Source organism: Primulina huaijiensis, chromosome 6 (assembly GCF_012295235.1).
Source record: "Primulina huaijiensis isolate GDHJ02 chromosome 6, ASM1229523v2, whole genome shotgun sequence".
NCBI lineage: Eukaryota > Viridiplantae > Streptophyta > Magnoliopsida > Lamiales > Gesneriaceae > Primulina > Primulina huaijiensis.
This window is the reverse complement of record NC_133311.1, coordinates 20,762,385-20,778,647: the sequence shown is the minus strand read 5'-3', so window position 1 is coordinate 20,778,647 and position 16,263 is coordinate 20,762,385. Positions and strand designations below refer to the sequence as shown.

Below are 16,263 nucleotides of genomic sequence, written 5' to 3'. Positions count from 1 at the left end.
TTCTTTTTGTCCAAGCCATTCTTTTTTTCACCAAATGTCATATTTCATCAAATCTATTGATTACAAAAATAATTTAAGAATGATTTGTATGAAAATATTTTTTAGTTGCTTGTAATTTAACAAAAATAATTTATAATACATGTGAACTCCAGTCTCCTAACCAAACTATCCTAGTGTAGTGGGGATCTCAATAAATGAGTTGGAAATCGTTTCAATAAATTGGGTCAAAAATTAAAATTTTACGCGACGAGCTTGATAAGATTATTGTGTTCACTCTATATTTAAGATAATTACATTCAATTTTAGAGGTGGAGGAAAAAACTAAAACATTATTTAAATAAGAAGAAATACACTAGAAACGGAGATCTCGTGGTAATCGGCTAAATCATGGGGACCGTAACACAAATTATATATGGCAAAAACTTGTGTGAGACGGTCTCACAGGTCGTATTTTGTGAGACAGATCTTTATTTGTGTTATCCATGAAAAAATATTACTTTTTATACTAAAATATTACTTTTTATTGTGAATATCGGTAGAGTTGACCCGTCTCACATATTAGGATCCGTGAGACAGTCTCACATGAGACTCACTCATTATATATATCCCAACCATTTAATTTGTTGGTTTACTTTTTCTCTACCTAACTATTATATCTTTTCCCAAATTTTCAATTTAAGAAGTATTTTTCTTGCTAAAATATATATGTCAAATATCATCTCGAACTTAGAATAAGTAAATTTTCAAATAGACAAGTAATAAAATATCCCAACCATTTATTTTGTTGGTTTACTTTTTCTCTACCTAACTATTATATATTTTTTTCCAATTTTTCCATTTAAGAAGTATTTTTCTTGGTAAAATATATATGTCAAATATCATCTCGAACCTAGAATATGTAAATTTTCAAATAGACAAGCTATAAAATATCCCAACCATTTAATTTGTTGGTTTATTTTTTTCTCTACCTAACTCTTACATCTTTTTTTCCAATTTTCCAATTTAAGAAGTATTTTTCTTGCTAAAATCCAAATAAATTAAGACTTCTATTCTATCAATTGACTATTTCAAATGTACAATATAAATAAGTAAAAAAAATTTTTTTAAAAAAAAATCAAAAACACCACAATGAACTACTCAACATTTTATTTTGACAAAAATTTCGATGCACAATAGTCATTTTCGAGAAGGAAAACAAGTTAAAAATTTGGAAGTTCAAATTGGGACTAAATAGCAATAAACGTGTGGATGTTCACACATAACTTATTGTATGGTTTAAAAAATAGAGTATATGTATATGTAAATGATTTTTAAAACACATATTAAAAAAATATAATTGAAAATAATTTTTTTTTATATTTTTTCGATGATTATATTATTACATGCAAAAAGCAAAACGTGGTGGAATGAGATAATTATACTTACGACACGCATAAAGAAAACGTGGTGGAGTGAGTCAAACTAATGTTGTCTGGGGGTGTTTTTATAATTTTTAAGTCCGCTATTCGAAAAATCTAGTTGATTTCGTTGAACCTGAGATGGCGTAGTCACCGTCAATTTGTGCGAAGATATACAAGTACAAACCGCTCGCGCTATAGAAATGACTATTGACTGTTTATCTACGGCGAACAAAAACACGATCCCATTCTGTATGTTTGAATTGCTACACGCGATACGCCCACGTTTGCTGCTCTCCAGCTGGTGTTTCCGGAGTTTGCAGCCTCCTTCATTCTTATCGAGCTTCGATCTCGCTGAATAATCTGTTAGTATCTGTATTGCCTGCTCGATTTTACTTGTTGGTGTGTTTACCAATTGTTTGGTGTCTCTCGGTTTGGTGTAGCTAGGCGAATTGCGTGTGTGGATCAAAATCAGGCGATCTCATAGGAGGGTCTGTCTTGCTTTTTCTGTATGAATTTGTTGTTCGTGTGTTCATCTGAGTGTAGGCGGGGTGGGGGTTCAGTGTGGGGGCCTTTCTGTTGCTTGGGGGGTGGGACTAGCCAACTGGTGGTGCGGGGATGGTGGGTTAGTCACCTGGTGCATTGGAACTCGGTACTGTAAATTTTTCATCTTTGGAAATTGTGATGCTGAAATTTTTTAATTATTTGCATGAAAATAATTGTTAGTTGTCCGGTCACCTGAGAATTGCATATATGGACTTGGACAATCTTCCCACTTGAACTAGCTTTTGGGATGAGATAAGTCCAAGTCTCAATCTTAATAAGTTTTGCCAAATTGATTCTGAAACTAGGATCTGAAAGATGGAGGGCAATAGACGTGAAATGAAGACCTACATATTTGGGAAGTGAAACTTAGATTTTTGAAATTGCTATAAATTACCAGTGGATACTAAATTTCAATTCACAGAACGAACTGTGCTGCCCTTTTGCGATAGTTTAAGAAATTCCATGAAAAAAGCTAGTGATGTCTGATAGAAATGTCTCATCTAGCTCTTTGTTCTCCAGATTGAGACACCAGTGTTGGGGTTGGCAGATTAGCGCAATAGACCATACAGGGACATGGGCTGTTGCTGCTTTGGTGCCTCAACTTTGCACCAGAAGAAACAGAACAAAAATGCTCATCAGTCGACGGAAGACCAAGAAGGTTTGTGCTTCATAATTCAATCTACTTTCTTTGTGGTGTTCACTGTAGAACCACTAAGCTCTGAAGGTTATGCATCCTAGTTTTTGTTTAAGATATACCATTTTATGCCAGAGGCAGAGGTTATGACTTCATGATTGCTTTCATTTCCACAGATGATGATGTTTCAGTCTCAAAGCAGCTTCATCATTTTGACATTGTTGCTTTGGCATCTTATGAAAGATGACTAACTTCTAGTTCAAAAATTTTCACTATGTAGACCATGAACTGAAAATTTTGGTTGTGCTGTCGATAGTTTGGTGAGTTGGACGAGAGGTTGTAAGTTGGAATGCTAACAAGAACTGTTTGAAGTTATGTAGATGGACAAGGAGGATTCACATTGAGGACCTTATTAAAGGATGTGTCTAATATTTTGAATGTAGCGAGATGAATCGTGTCGTGCCTAAGGCTATCGTGTGCAATCATATTGGCAGTTCAGTAGTGAACCATCTATAACTACTTCAAAATATCACCTATGTAACAAGTTGTGAGCTTTACATCCCTGAACCAATTTTTCAACCATTATGAATATGCCCAATGGTATTTGATTATCAAAATTTAAACGCATGATCAAAATAACTTACAAGAGATGTACCTCATTCCCTGTCGTTATTTGTGTCATTTGCTGCCACGGATATGTAAATGTTTGAAGTGGATGGAAATAAGTCCGAGTGTTCAACATCAGCTTAACCTAATTCTACCGCACAAAACAGGTACTGTTGCCACGGGAAACATGAGTATGAGCTTGCATGTGTAACACACTCGTTGAACTACCTGTAACTCGCATCTATAACATATTTGGGATCTGGACAAGTCCTTGGATGTGCAAACATCAATCTTAATTTAGGAAACATGTAGGGGCACCGAAAAAATAATCACGTGGTTGGTTGGTCATGATGCTTATTTCCATTCAGTATTTTTCTTAAGATGGGCCAGAAATTATTACTTCGTATATTTGTTTCCTTTGATTTGATTGATTCTATTATATCTGTAGGGCCCCAAATCTCTAAGACGAAGAACTTCTCATACAATGAATTAAGAGAAGCAACAAACAACTTCCAACACAGCAGCAAAATAGGACGAGGAGGTTTTGGGACAGTTTACAAGGTATTCACTCAATGCTGCATAGTTTATATTCATCATGTTTTAACGAGAAACTTTTAAAGGTAAATATCGCACGGCAAGTTTCATCTTTCTGCCAGTATGTAATCTGATTTTCACCGCCCTTTGCTGGTATTAAGATATATCATGCTTTGAAGCTCTAAGTGATTTCTTCCTGTTGATCATCTTTCTAATTTATATACCAGAAGATGTCTTTTAAGCAAATAAACATGCATAAAGGAAATAAAAAATCTCCAAGCTGGTTTTTCACTTAATCGTCGGTATTGTAGGCAGAGAAAATTGCTTCAACTAGTTTGTTTAATGGCATCTTATTTATGAACTATTAAGTTGATGGGACATTGAAACGTCCAACTATCATGCATGCATTATTTTTTTCTTCGTATTAATCTCACTCCAATCTCATAGGGAACTCTAAAAAATGGAAAGAAAGTTGCTGTGAAGACACTTTCTGCCGGGTCAAAGCAAGGAGCACGTGAGTTTTTGACTGAGATTGACACTATATCCAATGTTAAACACCCAAACCTAGTTGAGTTAGTTGGGTGCTGCGTCAATGGTACCAACCACATTTTGGTGTATGAATATTTAGAGAATAAGAGCATCGATCGAGCATTGTTAGGTAATTTGATAAGAGTCCTGTGCCATTTGAATCTATTTAAAAGATTCCCACGATATCCAACGTAGACTGAACATAATACTTGCATCTATTTCAGGTACGGACAGGTCTGTTAATCTGAACTGGGAAAAGAGGTCTAATATTTGCTTGGGAACTGCTCGTGGACTTGCATATCTTCATGAAGAACTTTTACCTCACATTGTACACAGAGATATCAAAGCTAGTAATATACTACTGGACGAGGACTTCCGACCTAAAATTGGAGACTTTGGATTAGCTAAACTTTTCCCTGAAGATATCACCCACATCAGCACAAAAATAGCAGGAACAACGTATGTCTCCTTTGCCTCTTCGATACTACACCACAACTCATAATGGCATGGGAATCCTGACATCTACTTTGAAGTTGTATTTATTGAAACTTTGAAAGTTATGGTCCTAATTTGTACCTTGGATTTGTTCTAAGCAGTGGCTACCTGGCACCTGAATATGCCTTAGGTGGCCAGTTAACTATGAAGGCCGATGTATACAGCTTTGGGGTTCTAACTCTTGAAGTTGTGAGTGGCAAGAGCAGTGGAAACACCAATCATGGAGGAATGCAGAAATTGCTTGTCGAATGGGTGAGGAAGTACTTTTTTGTATCACCTTTTGTATTATTTATACTCTGTTAACTGAACAGCAAAAAAGAGATTGAGTTATTTACCCTTTGTCCACGCAGTCTCTCCTCGTATAAGTTAGATAAAATGGACTAGTATCTAGGAAGTAAACTTCATTTCCAGATCTAAATTGCTTTTTTTTCCCCCCTGAAGTTGTATCCTTCCAAGCCATTATATTATTTAGAGTTATTTTTATAGTTTGTTCCTATCACTATAACCTTCTCACATCTGTATTGGTTGCTTCACAGGCCTGGCAGCTGCACGAAGAAGGTAAACTGTTGGATCTCGTCGACCCAGAATTGGAATCATTTCCAGAGGACCAGGTTGTTAGGTACATGAAAGTGGCCCTTTTCTGCACCCAAGCAAATGCTAGCAGAAGGCCCCTAATGAGCCAGGTCATTGAAATGCTCTCTAAAAATGTACGTCTTAACGAAAATCAACTCAAGCCTCCCGGTTTCTTCGAAACCTCAGCTCGGCTAAGTGGCACAATATTTAAGAATAATTCCTCAGAAGCTTCAACTAGCCATCAGATGAGTACTTTTCCCATCACAATCACTCAGGTTACCCCAAGATAACTGAATTTTGTAAATATTCCTTTTCATTATTTTGCAAGGGCGGCCAGGATCCTAAGTTCTGAAGAACCAGTTACTCGATTATTGGGTTCGTTGGTTGGTCGCACCTTGGGATTTATTTGATGGAGTAAGACTGTAAGAGCTGTAGACTTGAGGACGTTTCGATAACCCCAAAAAAGGTTATGATATTGTGTTGATAGGATTGAACGAGTTTAAATTACAGATTTTCAGGGCTGTTAATTCTTTTTCTATTCTTTTCTTGGTATGAGAATTCATTACATGGTGTCAACTTTTGATCTTCTGGAGTTTATTGTTTTTAAGTAGTATTCAGTTATATGTACCAAACAAATCATGCACCCGTCGTACAATTACATTCTAGATGACAAAATTAACGGTGAAGCTAGGTTTTTTTAAATGATGATGACGAAATGAGGACTCTGATTAGTAATATGTTACAAAAGCTATTTAATGAATCAGATGAAAAGAAGTAGGCATACACGCCCTTTTCACGTTTAAGAATATGTGAAGACAACAAAATCAAATAGAACACGAATCTCCATCTAGAGTCACAATTGCTATGGAGAGAGAGGAATATGTTGGGAATTGAATGGGTAATTTTGAATATACATGATCGGTATGTTTTAAAATCAAGTGAGCCTATTTCGATGGTAATGTTTATCCTAAAAATCACGGGATTAATCAATCCCACTTTACCTTGGTATTCGATTGATTTTCTTGTCACTCTCACGGATATGAAGTCTCGAGTTCAACTATATATTATAGCCACTTTTTAATGTCATTTGTCATGAAGATCCAATCCAAACACTCGACTCGAGCCACCCATTCATGTGAAATTTAGTTATTTTTACCATATTCCGAAATTTAATGGTGCTCAAATTGTACATATAACTTGGGATTGAGTCTCACGTATTTATTCTGAAACAAATAGAAAACACCAATTATTCCACACACAAGTTACAATACTGGTGCTGCCGAGTCTTTCCTCAACACCAATAACCCGAATACAGCATGGTAATTAGACATGGCCTTTGAGGAAGTTGACAATAAGGTAGTTCACTTCCTCAGACGATTGCTCTTGGACAAAATGACTTCCTTCAGGCAAGTACACTATTTCCAGCTCTGGAACGAATGTTTTCACCATTCCGCTCTTTATGTAGTCACCCATTCCGAGCTGGGATTTCAACTTTTGGATCTGGTATATCAAGCTGCAAACCGACTGACCTACAACGGCATGTACAATGATATATGAGCCATAGCCGAAACTGAACAAGATCAATCGATATATAGTGTCTTAATCCTGTAACTGCCTATGTATCAATTTCATTGCGAGATTTCTTGTCAAATTCACTCATTATAAAGTTTAAGCTAATAACCACTTCTAGTTTATATTTCACACTTGCACAGCCACAAATGTACCACGAGTCTTACGTAGCATAAACAATATTCTCAAAGGGTATTTGTGTCAACAGTAGAAAATTTGCATGCATGATAGTAGTAAAGATTGATTTACCTATAAGGAACCTGCAGTGCAGTTCTGAAACCCGATTTCTCATACAATTCTCCGTAAATCGCAAGATCTTCCTCACTAAACCAATGAGGCAGAGGATCCGACGGCCCCACCAAGTCCATGATCTCCTGGTTTTCACCGGCTATCGGAAGTTCACTCTTGGAAAAGAGGATATACACATTCCTAACCACTGTTTTTGCATCCAGTCGACCAAAATCAGCTTCGGCACGCCCAGGTTCCTGTGAGAGAAGTTAACAAGAGTTGTAAGGGGTACACTACAATACAAAAACCAAGTTAAAATGAAATTGGCCAAAAACCATATATGTTGAAAAGAGTAGGTTCAAAACCCCCTCAGATTCTAAAAAATGAAGCTCACACCCTACTCAAAATAATTGTAAATCCAGCTTACTTCAAATTGTGTTTTTAGCTCGTGTTTGTTCTGTTTGACATTCCACCCAAAAAAATATTTTTTTTAAAGCACCGATGGATTTCACGCATGATGAAGATGATGTGGGCATTTTCGCTTGTCTCCGAAATGGGTTTTGCGGTCATATATTTTCGATGGAGTTTTCAGCCTAATCTTGTTTCTCATAATGCAATTAATCCTGTAAAAATTGTCTCTGAATTAAGGAAATAGAGGTTCCATTCGGGTCAAATTTTGATTCCCAGAGTTAGAAGTCTGGCTATATATATATTCATGAAATGAAATAACCTGCCATCTTGACATGTAGAAGCCCTCAGGTAGATCCTGATGATGTATGTGAGGCCGCGGCGGCGCGAACGGCACGCCCAAGGTCACAAACCCAGAAACCCTTTCCCGGTGGAGTAGGTAAAAAAGTGATACCACGGAACCTCCAAAATCTTTACCAATCAGAAAAACCTGATAGTTATCAATGCAATACAATTCAGACGTACAACAATTTCACCCAAAAATATAATTAAATATTTTAAAAAAATATATCCCTCAGCTTTTCTAAAACCTCGGGGTGAACCTGATCTCTCATTACATTGTACCTTGGAGATTGCAAGGGCATCCAGAAGAGAGCAAGGAGGTCAGCCAAAAGGTCCAAGAAAGATGCCTTTTCGGGTTCCGGGGGCGGGTCGGACAACCCATATCCTCTGTAATCGAAAGCAACAGCTCGGAAACCAGCCTTGGCGACGGCGATCATCTGGTGGCGCCACGAGTACCATATTTCAGGAAACCCGTGCAAGAAAACCACAGGCGGCGATGAAGAGCTCCCGATTTGCGCCACGTGGAGTTTCAGCCCATTGACTAGTATGTGCTCGTGCTTTATTTCTTCCATTATCGCCTACAATTTTCGTAGATTGATGTAACAGTAGCTGCCAGCGGGAGGTTTAAATAATATCATATATGAACAGAGGATGGAAAGAGTTGTGGACTCGCACGGCTACTTTTTATTAACACGTGCTTTTATAGTCAATGGTCAATAATAGTACATAGAAAATTAACTTTCAAGCTTATTTGAAATACATTTAGGAAGTATGCTTGGATTTTTTTAATTTAAGTGAAATTATTACGAAAAATAAAAATTGGTGAAGTTTGGGAGAGGAAAATAGAAACAAGAACTAAAGGCCTCTCCCTTGGTAAAATGGTTGCACGTTGTATGTATTATTCGTATTCGCTCACATAATCATCATTCAATTGTTTAAACATCACAATTATAAAATAAATATTTTTGGAGGAGATGCAGGATAGAGCTTTTATGGCTGCTAGAAACGAAGTAATCTTTCTGTCAATGTCTTCGAATCTGACCTGTCGACCATCACATATACAATAATGATAATAGAAATGAAACAGTCCTTTGAGTTTTTATGAATGTTAACCTCTTTGTTGACAACATACTTAATCTCTATATAGTAGGGGTTGACAAAAAATTACAGAGGAGGGCCGATATTTTAAAATAGGGATGGACATTGAAAATGTAAATATTATTTAATGTATTTTTGAATTTTTTTGTTATATTTTGTATAATATGAACTAGATAAATTTTAAAAATCATCTTAAAAATTTAATATATTAAGATACATGATAAATATCAGTTATAATAACGAACTTTTCAAATAAATTCATAGTAAAATAAGTAAAAAAATTGAATATATATATGACATTATTCATTGAAATAATTTAGTTATACAATTTTGTACTTTAATAATTATCACTTAATTAGATTATTATTTAGTATTTATATATTTTTAATTTATTCAATATATTTATGTAAATACATATTTATAATCAGAACAACACAAATATATATATAAAGTGTAGAATTAGAATGGATAAATACATAAATTAAGATAACTACGTAGATATAAAATAAGCTCAATGCTAGATTATTTAACTCATAGAAATTCATGTATAAAAATTTCGTTCAGTAACTAAAATTTCTAAAATACATAATTATATATACATATTAATTTCGAGATTAAGTTGAGCTAAAGTACGCCCTAACCCTAGTGAAGCTACGCCCCTCAGAGAATTTGAAGACTTAGTCCTTGTCGCCCATGATTGGTAGACCCGGAATATCAACTCTGGGATCTGATATATCAAGTTGTGTGTTGAGTGACCTGCAGTAGAATACAAGTATATAGGAGCCACCACAGGAAGTCCACTATGATCTTGTGAATCATGACCGAGGTAAAGTGTTCTCATGATTCTTTTGTGGTTGTAGAAAAATTAACGAATTCGAGTCTCTAAAGAAAACTTTGATCCGCTGAAGGTTGTAACCCTAGTTTCTTGAATATTTTTTAAATGTGATATTTAAGGGTTTTGAATTGGTAGGATAATCAGTCGTGTGTCTACCAATTCTGGATGAGGAAGTAATACAGTTGACATAGATCATCTCTGTTGCTAGTAGTATAAAACATATTATTTTTGATCATTTTTGGCTGAGTAGGGGTATTCTTTACCTGAACTATATAATACTTACCTGTGTATTTTCAAGATCGTTGAAAGTGAAGCGGTTGATCATGAAACCTTAAGTCTCTTTTTGTATTTTGTTTAAACCTTTTTTGATCGAGAAAAATAATCTATTTCTTTCCCTTGAATATTTATTTTGATGATGAGATATACGTGACCTGGTGTTTCTTAACCTTTTTTTCACATCCTATCAATTAGTTCCTTCTGATATGTATATTTCATGCACGATTTGTAACCACTATGTGTGCTGAGGTAAGAATTCTGAAGCGAGTATCTCTTTTTTGTTAGGTTGGTGACAAAGGCCCGAATCTTCTCGTCTTATTGAAACCACAAGAAGCGCCCAGGAATGATCACGATTTACTGTTATTCTGAAAACATTTTTTCCTTTAATGTTGTTCACTTATTTTTCTCCGTGTAATAACTACAAACAATATCTATCTTTGGACTATAGATGAAACTTTTTTCTGTTTTAATAATATGATGATCACATCGACATGATTAAGATGATGTCAGCTTTATCATGGATCTTATCAGTACTTTCTGTTTATGGTCATCAATTGACAGGTTCAAGACCTAGTATAGGTTGAGTATGTGCCAGAAAGGGCATAATTAGATGGTGAATTAATTGAAGAATTCAGGAGTCTTTGACAAATTTAATTTCCAGGAAAATGCTGTTTCTGAGGTGAGAATGTGAAGTATAGTTTACTTGATTTGATGTTAATTCTGAGTTCTTGAAACTAAGTACGTTTTTTTTTCTGATCCAAATGAATCACACTGTTCTCTAGTGTTGGAGCTAAAAATAACTAACCGTATGCACAACACTCGAAGGATGCATTATACTCACAACCTACACAACTACACTGCTACAAGTTTCATAAATCATAAGTTTTAATATACACATAACAGAGCTAGAGTTTAGCTTATCCTCCTTCACTTGATCTCCTTTATTCAAGAGCATTCACTTTGCAATAGCCAAAATTTATGCAGTTTCTTGATTAAGTACCTCTACCTCGATGTCTATATGATTAGTGAAGAGGATCGGTCTCAATTTCATCAGCAAGTTCTCTTGTAAGCTTGTCTGCTCGGTCATCATGCCCACCTGCAAATGAGTAAACTCGGAATGCAAACTGAAAGGACTTCCATAGTATTTTTTCAGGTCTGCTATTTCTCCTTTCACATTTGAATTCACTCTTTTCTCGTGAAATGGCATCTTTCTTTTCCTGCATATCACCGGCGTACATTTAGTTCAGGTCGAGAGAAGGCGAACTAAAAGCCTAAACTTAAAGAGTGGGAATGACACATGCTGACCTGACCCCTTCTCCCTATGTTATTGCGTCTAACCACTCGTTATTAAATGTTTATTGTAAGTTTGAAATGTGCAAGAACAAATTTGATATGAGCTAACCTTTAGTGCCAACTCCATGCAGCTTGAAGATAGATCCACCATCAATTCTTTCACCCGTAAAAGAATGCCAAAATCAAATTTTATCTTATGGCCCTGAAATTTCTTGGCTTCTTCATCTTTTGTTCGCTCTAATGCATCGATTTCTCCCTTGATCTGGATGTCATTACAAGGTCTTAGTTACAAGAATATTTACTGGATAACTTATTAGTAAATGTTATTACCTTATTGAAGAAACTCTCAGCCTTGTCCAGGAGTAGGCGAACAGGCGAAACTATTGGCCAGTTCTGTAGAGTAGAGGCTATTGCATCTAGTTTGGAGTATAGTGCTGCAGCCATCCTCAAAGCTTCCAACTTTTTCGTTGGAAAATCTTCAAATCTTGCTAGGACCTGAAAAAATTAAATTCATGACCTGATTTTTCAATAATTCTGGAGCAAAACCAAGAAGAAAAAAAAAACTTGCCTAAGCAAACCTGAGTTTCATCGGTTAGTTTCTCCAGGTGAGATTCTACGTATTTGTAGAATTTCAGAAGCTCGACCATGTCAGACGTCTGAAACGAACTAATGGCATTTTTCACCTCCTTGATTGATTCTGCATGATTCTTGACATCCTCTTCTATTTTTTGGAAGTATGCGGACCTGAGTCAACAGGAAAAAAGTTCAAATTTTATACCACAATAAAAGCATACCATTTACTCTAAAGCATACCAATATATGGTAAGGATCGAGACCTTTTTGTCATCTCTGCCAATGCATCAGCCATTCCCTGTTTTCCGCCAGAGGCAGCTCCAACTCTACCCTTTCTTCCTGACTCCTTAACATCTACACTTGAACCTTCTACTTTCCCCTTGAGAAGTCTATAAAGATTACCCATCTGGGATGATCTCTTCAATTTCGAGGCAGATTTCACGAGACGAAGGTTCTTGGCACCACCAAGCCCTGGTGGGGGTGGAGGAACAGCTCCTTTTGCCATCGGCAGAGTTGGTGGTTGTGCACCATTTCTTGGTGTCATTCCTGGTGGTGGAGCAGATACTATTTCACTAGACACCACATGGGGTTGCGGTGGTGCATTATTTCTTGATATCATTTGTGGTGGTGATGGAGGTCGAGTAGATACTATTTCACTAGACATCACAGGGGGTGGCAGCGGTGGTGGAGCAGATACTCTTTCACTACACATCACATGGGGTGGCAGTGGTGGTGAACCATCTCTTAATGCCATTTGTGGTTTTGATGGCGGTGGAGTTGGTACTAGTTTTTGAGGCTTCACACAGGGTGAGGGTGGTGGTGGTGGTGATGGTGATGGAGCCAATTTGTGTAATGTCATAGATGCAAGTGTTAGCCCAATAGGAGACAATGGTGCCACTGGAGGTTGTGTTGGTGGAGACAATTTCACCAATGTTTCTTTGATCGTGTCAACTTTCATTGCGCAGTCTGGGCTATCAACATCATTGATCCTCTCTATCATCTCAAGATTGTGGTCAACCTCATTTATATCAGCTTCTCTAGTTCTGCATCCCTCATCCTCCTTTCCAGTCTCGCTTAATTGTACAAGGTATCTAGGATCTTGAACAACTGTGTGAGGGAACATGTCGAGAGAAAGGTGCTTGACATCAATGGAGTTCAGTTTTCTAATCTCCAGAACTCTGGGTCTAATGAGCAGAGTCAGAGAATATGATGTTTTCTCTATCTGAGTTGGGGCCTTCCATGGAAGAACTGAAGTTGGCGTTTCAGGAGAGGACGAAACAGACATTTTACTTTCCGAATAGGATTCAGAGAAAGCCTCTTCAAATGTAGCCGTCCCACATCTAGATTCTCTCCTCTCTTCCTCCTCATCCATAGTATCAAACATTCGTTCTCTTGCTAGCTTTATCATTTCATCAAGCATTTCTATTGCTGGTTTCAAATTTCAGAACAAGAAATTTAGTCAATAAGATATACCGTATGTTTTTTTTTTCTAGTCTTGAAACAAAATTTTGCATATGATAGATACCGATTTGCTCCAAATCAGTGTGTTCAAATTCCATAGACGAATCATATTTGCATTGGATCATCCACTCCTCTTTTGCCCATATATCTCCTAATGATTTTAGAGCATCACACAAGAGTTTCATAGCCTGTTATAGCCAACTCAGAGACTATTACAATGAATATCAGCAACCTGTTTGATATCAAAGCGTGTAGTGTAATGAAGTGAATCTAACCTTATGTATCGTTGCATGTTCAATTTCTAATACTGTCACATCTCGGTTGATACACGGATAAAGTTTAAGAAGATCCTTCAGGGTCAATATGAGCAGCTGCCGGAAAGAGAAATTTAATACTCGAGTTTTTGTGAAGAGAAAATTATTCTGACTTTCCCAAAAAAATATAGAGTTCTTTAGAATACAAGGGTCCTACCTCGTTCACTGAAGCCGAGCCAACACAAGGAGAAAGATCAAGTAAATCCCTGAAACTAGAAATCTTGTGCTTGAGTTCTGTTTTTGTTGCCTCCCCATATGAGCTGCTGACTTTCGTACTTCTGATATCCATTGCAAAGGATTTTCTTGGCCTTGACTCCGGTATTTTGGGCTGCGACGCCACTTTGCTTACTTTCGACTTAGATTTTTTCTGTCGAGTTATTTTATAACACACGCGCACATGAGAAATATATTTAACGCGAAACCGAGTACAGAATTTCGAGGAACAATGAACATCAATCAAATTGTGGGGAAAACCTAGTATCAGGTATGAAACCAAAGGTAATTCTGTCCAGGATCAATTTGTCATGATTATCATCAAATTTGTTTCCCAACTTTGGTTATTTAATGTGCAGATATTAAAAAATATGTTGTTCCTTTTCATGTAATTTACCCAGAAACTGTGATACATATACAATCACAATCAACGTATGCATGAAATTGTCAAAGCGTGTATTCTTTGAAAAAAAATCTCTACTTTACAGACCTGAATCCATGCAAATGAAGAAATAAAAAAAAAAACTTAAATTCTTTATGCGTAAATTATCTTCCAGAAAATAAAAATCAAGTGATTGCTTATCAAAATTCATGAATCCATCGTGGCTACACTATTAATCATGACTATATATGGTAGAGCATCCGAGGGAGGAAAAGCCATGCTAAATAAATGGGGAAAAAAATCCAAACTTTTCATCTTATGAACATATTTTCGTTGAATAAATTATGGGTTCGCGCTTGACCACAACATAATGGTGAGGGAAAGGTTAAAGAGAGAGAGCATTAAACGCAACTGGAAAGAAAAATAAACCTGATTTCTAAAAAGCTTCTTACGGAAGAAGAAAGGCGCAATGCCACAAAATGCCCCAATCGCCATGGCTGACTAAATGCAACTAATTTTTATAACCAAACTGCAAGTTTCCTCGGGTTTGACAGAATAAGACACAATTCTTTGACCAAAAAATATTTACAATATTAAAACAACTTAAAAACCTACAATTCTACGGATGAACCATTCAAATTTTTATAAAAAAAATTAAAGTGCATAAAAAATCAATGAAGTGCAGCTACATGGTTTGTGCATTGTAAAATCTTCCATGGACAAATTCTCCCTTTGTTTTCAGAGAGAATGTGAGCCATTTTGGAGAATGTGATTCTTGATTTTCTTTTAATTTTTGGGAGATGGATAAACTGAGTTTTTAAGGAGAAAAGCTGAGTAGGAGCTTTCTTTTCGGGTTTTATGGGCATGATCTGTCGTTATGTGATTTAATTATTATCTTGAGCTATGTTTAATGGATAACTTGGGCGAGCGTGTGACAACGGATATTTGCTAACTTATCCAAACAATTATACATATATTAAATAACAGATTATTAAACTTACTATTTCACATATCGAATACATACTATAAATAACACAAAATCAGGAGAGAGACTGTTTTACGGGTCAATTTTGTGACGTGGATTTCTGATATGATCCATGTCATGACAAAAAATATTATTTTTTATATCAAAAATATTATTTCATGATAATTATGGATCTGAGAAACCATTTCACAAATAAGAATTCGCGAGTAAAACACTCTCATGTGAGTTTTTTGTGTATATATGTACGCACTATTTATACCTCTATAGTATATTTGATGAAGATGATTTTCATTGACATCACAAATATTTATGATGACCTTTTTTTCGTTATTTTAAATTATATAATATATTTGGTATTTTTTTCAAATATTTAATTTAATTTACTATATAAATTTTAATTAGTGATTTGCTTCGATTTACACTACAACACAGATAGTGCACGTGTTGTAGCTCAAATTATTTTTCACTCTGACACCGATTATTCAGTATATACTATATAGTGATTATTCGCAAATTACGTAATCACAAAAAAATTGTTTTATATTTATAAACTTCTAAAGTTCAATTTTAATGTAGAGATGATGCATTTTTTTTAAGAAAATTTTTACATCGTTACATCTAATAATATTGTTGGGATGTCAAATTTTTCTTTTTGTNTCACCAGCTATTAAGACAAAAGTTTTAGATAAAAACAAAACAATAATAATAAATATATAATTAATAGTCAATTAATAACAATACGATATATGACAATATAATGTTGCTGGTATGTCAACAAAAACACCAGTTCAACTACTTCTTTTTGTAGTATAATAAAGTAATGGAAAAACCTAATACAATTTGTTGGTCTCTTTTGATATAATCTTACAAAATCAATCTTCAGTTGTAAAGATTGATACTTTGCAAAAATTGACATGTAAAAAATATTTATATATAAAATTATATTACTTATTGAAAATTCAAGTTATTTATT

The 16,263-nt window shown here is 35.5% G+C and overlaps 2 protein-coding genes, 1 long non-coding RNA gene and 1 pseudogene across 7 annotated transcripts; 2 read left to right on the top strand and 2 right to left on the bottom strand.

Annotated features, from left to right (window-relative positions):
• The first annotated feature begins 1,506 nt into the window (after positions 1-1,506).
• LOC140978165 (cold-responsive protein kinase 1-like) lies at positions 1,507-5,889 on the top strand. 4 transcript variants are annotated; one of them, XM_073443001.1, is made up of 9 exons: positions 1,507-1,762; positions 1,841-2,049; positions 2,463-2,601; positions 3,632-3,744; positions 4,165-4,375; positions 4,470-4,704; positions 4,842-4,992; positions 5,277-5,423; positions 5,500-5,889. In XM_073443001.1, exons 3-9 carry the CDS (start codon positions 2,517-2,519, stop codon positions 5,506-5,508), a joined length of 951 nt encoding a protein of 316 aa, XP_073299102.1. In that variant the 5' UTR covers positions 1,507-1,762; positions 1,841-2,049; positions 2,463-2,516; the 3' UTR covers positions 5,509-5,889. The 4 variants fall into 4 exon arrangements, with proteins under 4 accessions (XP_073299102.1, XP_073299101.1, XP_073299099.1 ...); XM_073443000.1 differs by having other exon boundaries at positions 1,845-2,049; positions 5,277-5,889; XM_073442998.1 differs by having other exon boundaries at positions 5,277-5,889.
• Positions 5,890-6,478: 589 nt separating this feature from the next.
• LOC140979273 (epoxide hydrolase 2-like) lies at positions 6,479-8,519 on the bottom strand (annotated as a pseudogene).
• Positions 8,520-9,621: 1,102 nt separating this feature from the next.
• Positions 9,622-10,971, top strand: LOC140978164 (uncharacterized). Its single transcript, XR_012175527.1, has 3 exons — positions 9,622-9,784; positions 10,355-10,748; positions 10,852-10,971. It is a non-coding gene; the product is annotated as an uncharacterized lncRNA (long non-coding RNA).
• Positions 10,915-15,120, bottom strand: LOC140978163 (uncharacterized). 2 transcript variants are annotated; one of them, XM_073442995.1, is made up of 9 exons: positions 14,735-15,120; positions 13,868-14,077; positions 13,672-13,767; positions 13,461-13,584; positions 12,199-13,363; positions 11,941-12,106; positions 11,693-11,857; positions 11,472-11,624; positions 10,915-11,286 (listed from the first exon to the last, which is right to left on the bottom strand). In XM_073442995.1, the coding sequence occupies exons 1-9, from the start codon at positions 14,798-14,800 to the stop codon at positions 11,092-11,094; spliced, it is 2,340 nt and encodes a 779-aa protein (XP_073299096.1). In that variant the 5' UTR covers positions 14,801-15,120; the 3' UTR covers positions 10,915-11,091. The 2 variants fall into 2 exon arrangements, with proteins under 2 accessions (XP_073299096.1, XP_073299098.1); XM_073442997.1 differs by lacking the exon at positions 14,735-15,120 and having other exon boundaries at positions 13,461-13,547; positions 13,868-13,882.
• Between the last annotated feature and the right edge of the window lie 1,143 nt (positions 15,121-16,263).

Coding starts and splice junctions, on each gene's coding strand:
- LOC140978163 (XM_073442995.1), bottom strand. CDS start 14,800: ATGGCGATTGGGGCATTTTGTGGCATTGCGCCTTTCTTCTTCCGTAAG. Junction 13,364..13,460: donor CACTGATTTGGAGCAAATCG/GTATCTATCATA, acceptor ATTTGAAACCAG/CAATAGAAATGCTTGATGAA. Junction 11,287..11,471: donor GCATGGAGTTGGCACTAAAG/GTTAGCTCATAT, acceptor GGTGATATGCAG/GAAAAGAAAGATGCCATTTC.
- LOC140978165 (XM_073442999.1), top strand. CDS start 2,517: ATGGGCTGTTGCTGCTTTGGTGCCTCAACTTTGCACCAGAAGAAACAG. Junction 4,376..4,469: donor CATCGATCGAGCATTGTTAG/GTAATTTGATAA, acceptor CATCTATTTCAG/GTACGGACAGGTCTGTTAAT. Junction 4,705..4,841: donor ACAAAAATAGCAGGAACAAC/GTATGTCTCCTT, acceptor TGTTCTAAGCAG/TGGCTACCTGGCACCTGAAT.